Source organism: Fonticula alba (assembly GCF_000388065.1).
Source record: "Fonticula alba strain ATCC 38817 unplaced genomic scaffold supercont2.10, whole genome shotgun sequence".
In the NCBI taxonomy this organism is placed as follows: domain Eukaryota; order Rotosphaerida; family Fonticulaceae; genus Fonticula; species Fonticula alba.
In genome coordinates, this window is record NW_009242980.1 from 86,309 (window position 1) to 91,041 (window position 4,733).

Genomic DNA, 4,733 nt, shown 5'->3' on the forward strand with positions numbered 1-4,733 from the left:
CCGAGCGAACGCCCCCCCCCCCCCCCCCCCCCCCACTCACCCCCCCCCCCCCCCTCCCCCCCCCCCCCCCCCCACCCCGCCACAGGTCCGCGCCCCCGTGGCCGCCGTCGCCCCTCACGGCCTGACCGCCAAGACCACCACCCCCGCCGTGGCCTCGGTCATCAGCCGCATGATGTCGGAGTTCGTCCGCGAGAAGCCCCACCTGAACATCGGTACCATCGGTCACGTCGATCACGGCAAGACCTCCCTGACCGCCGCCATCACCCGCGTCCTGTCCAAGAAGGCCGGTGCCACCTTCCGCGCGTACGACCAGATCGACAACGCCCCGGAGGAGCGCGCCCGCGGTATCACCATCAACTCCTCCCACATCGAGTATGAGACCGCCAACCGCCACTACGCCCACGTCGACTGCCCGGGTCACGCGGATTACGTCAAGAACATGATTACCGGTGCCGCCCAGATGGACGGCGCCATCCTGGTCGTCGCCGCCACCGATGGTCAGATGCCCCAGACCCACGAGCACGTCCTGCTCGCGCGCCAGGTCGGCATCAACCGCCTCGTGGTCTTCGTCAACAAGGTCGACCAGGTCGACGAGGAGACCCTCGAGTACGTCGAGATGGAGATCCGTGAGGTACGCCCCCGGGCGCCCGGCGGCCGGGCGCAGTTTGCCCGCGCCCCGTGCCTTTTCCATCGGCCCCGGGTGTGTATATTGACCCGCCCTCTTCGCCTCCCCCCCTCCCCCCCCCCCCCCCCGTGCCCAGCTCCTCGGCACCTTCGGCTTCGAGGCCGACGAGACCCCCGTCATCTTCGGCTCCGCCCTGTGCGCCCTGGAGGAGCGCGAGGACAAGATCGGTAACGATGCCGTCCTCAAGCTCATGGATGCCGTCGACAACTGGATCCCCAACCCCGTCCGCGACCTGGACAAGCCCTTCCTCATGCCGATCGAGGGCACCTTCTCCATTCCCGGCCGTGGTACCGTCGTCACCGGCCGCGCCGAGCGCGGTATCATCAAGAAGGGTGATGAGGTGGAGATCATCGGCTACGGCAGCACCATCAAGACCACCGTCACCGGTATCGAGATGTTCAAGAAGCTCCTGGACCAGGGCCAGGCTGGTGACCAGATGGGCGCCCTCATCCGTGGTGTCAAGCGCGAGGACGTCACCCGCGGCATGGTCATGGCCGCCCCCGGCACCATCAAGTCCCACAAGAGCTTCGAGTCCCAGGTGTACATTCTCACCAAGGAGGAGGGTGGCCGCCACACCTCGTTCGTCAACAACTACCGCCCCCAGATCTTCTTCCGCACCAGTGACATCACCGCCACCGTCAAGCTCGAGCCGGTACGTTGCCCCTCGCGCGCGCGCCTCCCCCGGCCGTGGTGCCGGCGGCCCTGCCGTTGTTGTCCCGGCATATGCGCATGCCCGCCGCTGCTCTCTCTGACCCTTTCGCCGCGCGTTCCCCCCGCCCCGCCCCGCCCCTCCCGCCCACAGGGCCAGATGGTCGTCCCCGGTGACAACGTCAAGCTCTCCTTCGAGATGATCCACGAGGTCCCCATCGAGACCGGTCTGCGCTTCACCATCCGTGAGGGTGGCAAGACCGTCGGTACCGGTGTCGTCACCAACATCCTCGACTAAGTGCGCCTTCGCGGGGATGACTCGCGCGCGTGTGTGCCACGCGCACATCCGTGCCCCTTCTCCCTCTCTCTCCTCCCCTGTCGCCGCCCTGCCACCCGAGGGGGGCGTGTGCGTGTGAGGGTGTGTACGCGCACCCCTCCTCGCTCCAACGCGGCGGCGCACATACACACACACACACCCGCCAGAGCCCCTGCCTACCTTCCTTTCCAAGTGCGCGAGGCCGCTCCCCCCCCCCCCCTCCGTTGGTGGCCCATCCTGCCGACGCCAGGGAGCAGTGGGACCACGCGCCATTCTCTTCGCGAGTAAATGGTGGGGGCGAGGAGAGAGGCCTCACCAGAGGGGGAGAAGAGCAAGAGAGAGTGACTGCGCGAGCAAGACCATATATATCCCAATACACAACATACACCTACTTTGCGCGCGTGCCCCATGTTGCCCCTCGTGTTGCCGCCACGCGGGGGCGCACACACATACATCCAACAGAGCGGGGGAAAAAAAGTGCGGCGCCCCGTGGAGAGGGGGCCCCACCCGTGCGATCGTCTGTGCGTGTGTGTATGACTTGCATGTATGTCTAGGCCTGTCGCGCTGGACCGTGCGCGCGCGTCTGCGGCATGGCACCCCGCCGCACACATATATATATATTTTCAAATAAACGCCCTCGTGGGAGGGGGACGGCAGGGAAGAGCAGGGGCAAGAGAGGGGAGATATGCTAGAGAGAGAGAGAGAGAGAGAGAGAGAGAGAGAGAGAGGGAGGGGGGGGAAGGGCCCCGGCCAAGGACACCCCTCCCGGCCTCCTGCCACCCGCCTCAACACGCCGCGCAGGCGCGTGCACACACACACACACACACACACACACACTCACGCAGGCAAGCTGGCCCCTGCCAAAATTACGAGGGAATCACCGCGGCCGGGGCGGCGGCGGCGGCGGCGGCGGCGGCGCTCGCAAGCGCACACTGGCCGCCGGAGGCCGCCGTGGCCGCCAGCCGCAACGACGTCGAATGGCACCCGTAGAAGTACCCCAGCAGCAGGCTCAGCACACAGACCACGGCCAGCATCAGGACCTCCCGGCCCATGGACAGGGCCAGGTGGCCGGAGTGCTTCTGCAGGACCGCCTCAAGCACCGACAGGTCCATGCCGACGGAGGCCCCCGTCGGCCCATGGGGGGACATGGCGTGCGGCGGTAGGCCGGCACCGGCCAGCCCCGGCGCCTCGGCCATGGCAGGGCCCCCCACCCCACCATCGAGCAGGTACTTGCGATCGGCTGGGCCACTGGCGGGCCGGCCGGCGCCCGGCGGAAGCAGGGCACCGGCCGCCGCCGCGTGGCCCGCCGTGGCCGGCTGCTCCGGCCGGCCGAGAGCCCCATGCTCGGCCACGGCCGCCGCCGTGTTCACCACGGTCGACAGCAGGTGGCAGGTAATCAGGGCCGAACTGATGTCATTCGCCTGGAAGGCGTCCACCAGCCGGCGGATGGTCAGGTCCGGCAGGTCCGGCCCCGGCAAGATGAGGCTCGACGCCGGGGAGGGATCTTGCAACAGGGCCGGCGGGGCCATGGATCCCGGGCCGGCGGTGGCCGCCCCCGAGCTCAGGAACTCAAGCAGCCGCGCGTCCGCCTGGTTCCAGAAGGCGTACACCTCCTTGGAGGGGGTGTTGGCCGGGTTGAAGGCCGCCGGCGCCGGGCACGCCCGGAGAACCAGCCGACCCACGGCGCTCCCGTGCTTCAGCCACTGCGCGGGCGGCGTGCACGCGTGCCGACATTGATATTGATATCGAACCGGCCAGCCCCGAAGAGACAGCGACATGGTGACAGAGGCATGGGCGGTGAGAAACGAAGAGGGGCGAGAGGGATGGCGAAGCAAGAAAACATGCACATGCACACAATCGCGCACGCACACACACACACACGCACCTCAACTGTACACACAGTGGTCGACCCGGCGGCCAGGATCCCCTGACTCGGGCGAATCGACAACTCCGGGGCATTGGCGTTGGACGCCGCGGCGAGCAGGCCCGAAAAGCAGTCAAACTGGCGCGCGCACGCGCACGCACGCATCAAGGAAAGGCGGCGGTGTCAGTGGCGCGGCCATGGCGAAGCAAGCGGCACCGGGCAGAGAGGGCAGGGCGGGCCAGTCGCAAAGCAAGCACCCAGGCCCCCGCAGGGCCCCCCCCCCCCCCCCCTGAAGTGTCAGGGCTTCTGTGCACCGCGCCACACGCCCACCCACGTGGCGATGACCAGGCCACAAACACGTACGCGGAAAATGAGCGGGGCAGAGTGGGTGTTCTTCAAGGTCAGGGTTGCTTGGGGGGGATTGGTCGAGGGGAACTTCGTGACGGGGCGCTTGAAAGACACGACCCCGGCCGGGCTCAGCTGCCGGGGAGGCAGGGCGTAGGGCGGAGCAGGGCAGGACAAGCAGAGAGAGAGAGAGGGAGGGAGGGAGGGGCGGGGGGAGGAACTGCATGAGGAGAAGAGCACACGCCACAGGGGGGGGGCGAAAGGGGACAGGCTGCGCGAAAAAGCGAGGGAGGGACGGAGAAAGAAGAACACCACACGCACCTGGAAGTGGCCATTCGACTGGTCCCCCAGTCCCAGCCAGGCGGCCGAGGTGGGCGGCACTTGGTCGCCGGCCGCCAGGCCGTCGGGCGCGGCGAGGGCCTCCGACCCGGCCGCGCCGGCCGCCGCATCCGAGGCCGGAGGCGCCTCGGCCGAGGAGAGCCGAGGGCGCGCGACAGCCCGGCGCGTGACCACCGGCGCGGTAGCCGGCGAGCTGATGCCCGCCACGGCCGGGGCCGACTTGGCCGGGGTCCGCGGCCCGGAGCCGGCCGCGGCCTCGTGCGACGCGGTGGCCGGCGCGGCCGCCGCCGCGGCCGCCGCCGCGGCCTTGCGAGTCCGCCTCCCGGCGTCACCCATCTGCGAGGGCTAGGCAGCCGGAAAGACAGCGCCCCGGCGCGACCAAGGAAAAAGGGATGGGGAAAAGAAAAAACCCCGACGAGGGACCCCAGCAGGCCGGTCAGTCAGGGGCCGAGACAAAAAGACAACCGCTTCCCCCCCCCCCCCCCCCCCCCCGGGGGTGCACTTCCTCGCCCAAACGCACCACCGCATCTACCAGG

At 69.0% G+C, this 4,733-nt stretch overlaps 2 protein-coding genes across 2 annotated transcripts in view; both read left to right on the plus strand.

Moving 5' to 3' along the window:
* H696_05335 (elongation factor Tu) overlaps positions 1 to 1,631 on the plus strand; it is a gene marked incomplete at both ends in the record, with an annotated part of 2,612 nt that extends 981 nt beyond the window's left edge. Inside the window, 3 exons of the mRNA XM_009499182.1 lie at positions 86 to 631; positions 762 to 1,337; positions 1,488 to 1,631. Of these exons, the coding sequence (XP_009497457.1) occupies positions 86 to 631; positions 762 to 1,337; positions 1,488 to 1,631 (1,266 nt within the window). The remainder of the gene's footprint in view (positions 1 to 85; positions 632 to 761; positions 1,338 to 1,487) is intronic.
* Positions 1,632 to 2,547: 916 nt separating this feature from the next.
* On the plus strand, positions 2,548 to 3,475 carry H696_05336 (hypothetical protein). Its single transcript, XM_009499183.1, has one exon. The coding sequence runs from the start codon at positions 2,700 to 2,702 to the stop codon at positions 3,384 to 3,386; it is 687 nt and encodes a 228-aa protein (XP_009497458.1). The 5' UTR covers positions 2,548 to 2,699; the 3' UTR covers positions 3,387 to 3,475.
* The last annotated feature ends 1,258 nt before the right edge of the window (positions 3,476 to 4,733 follow it).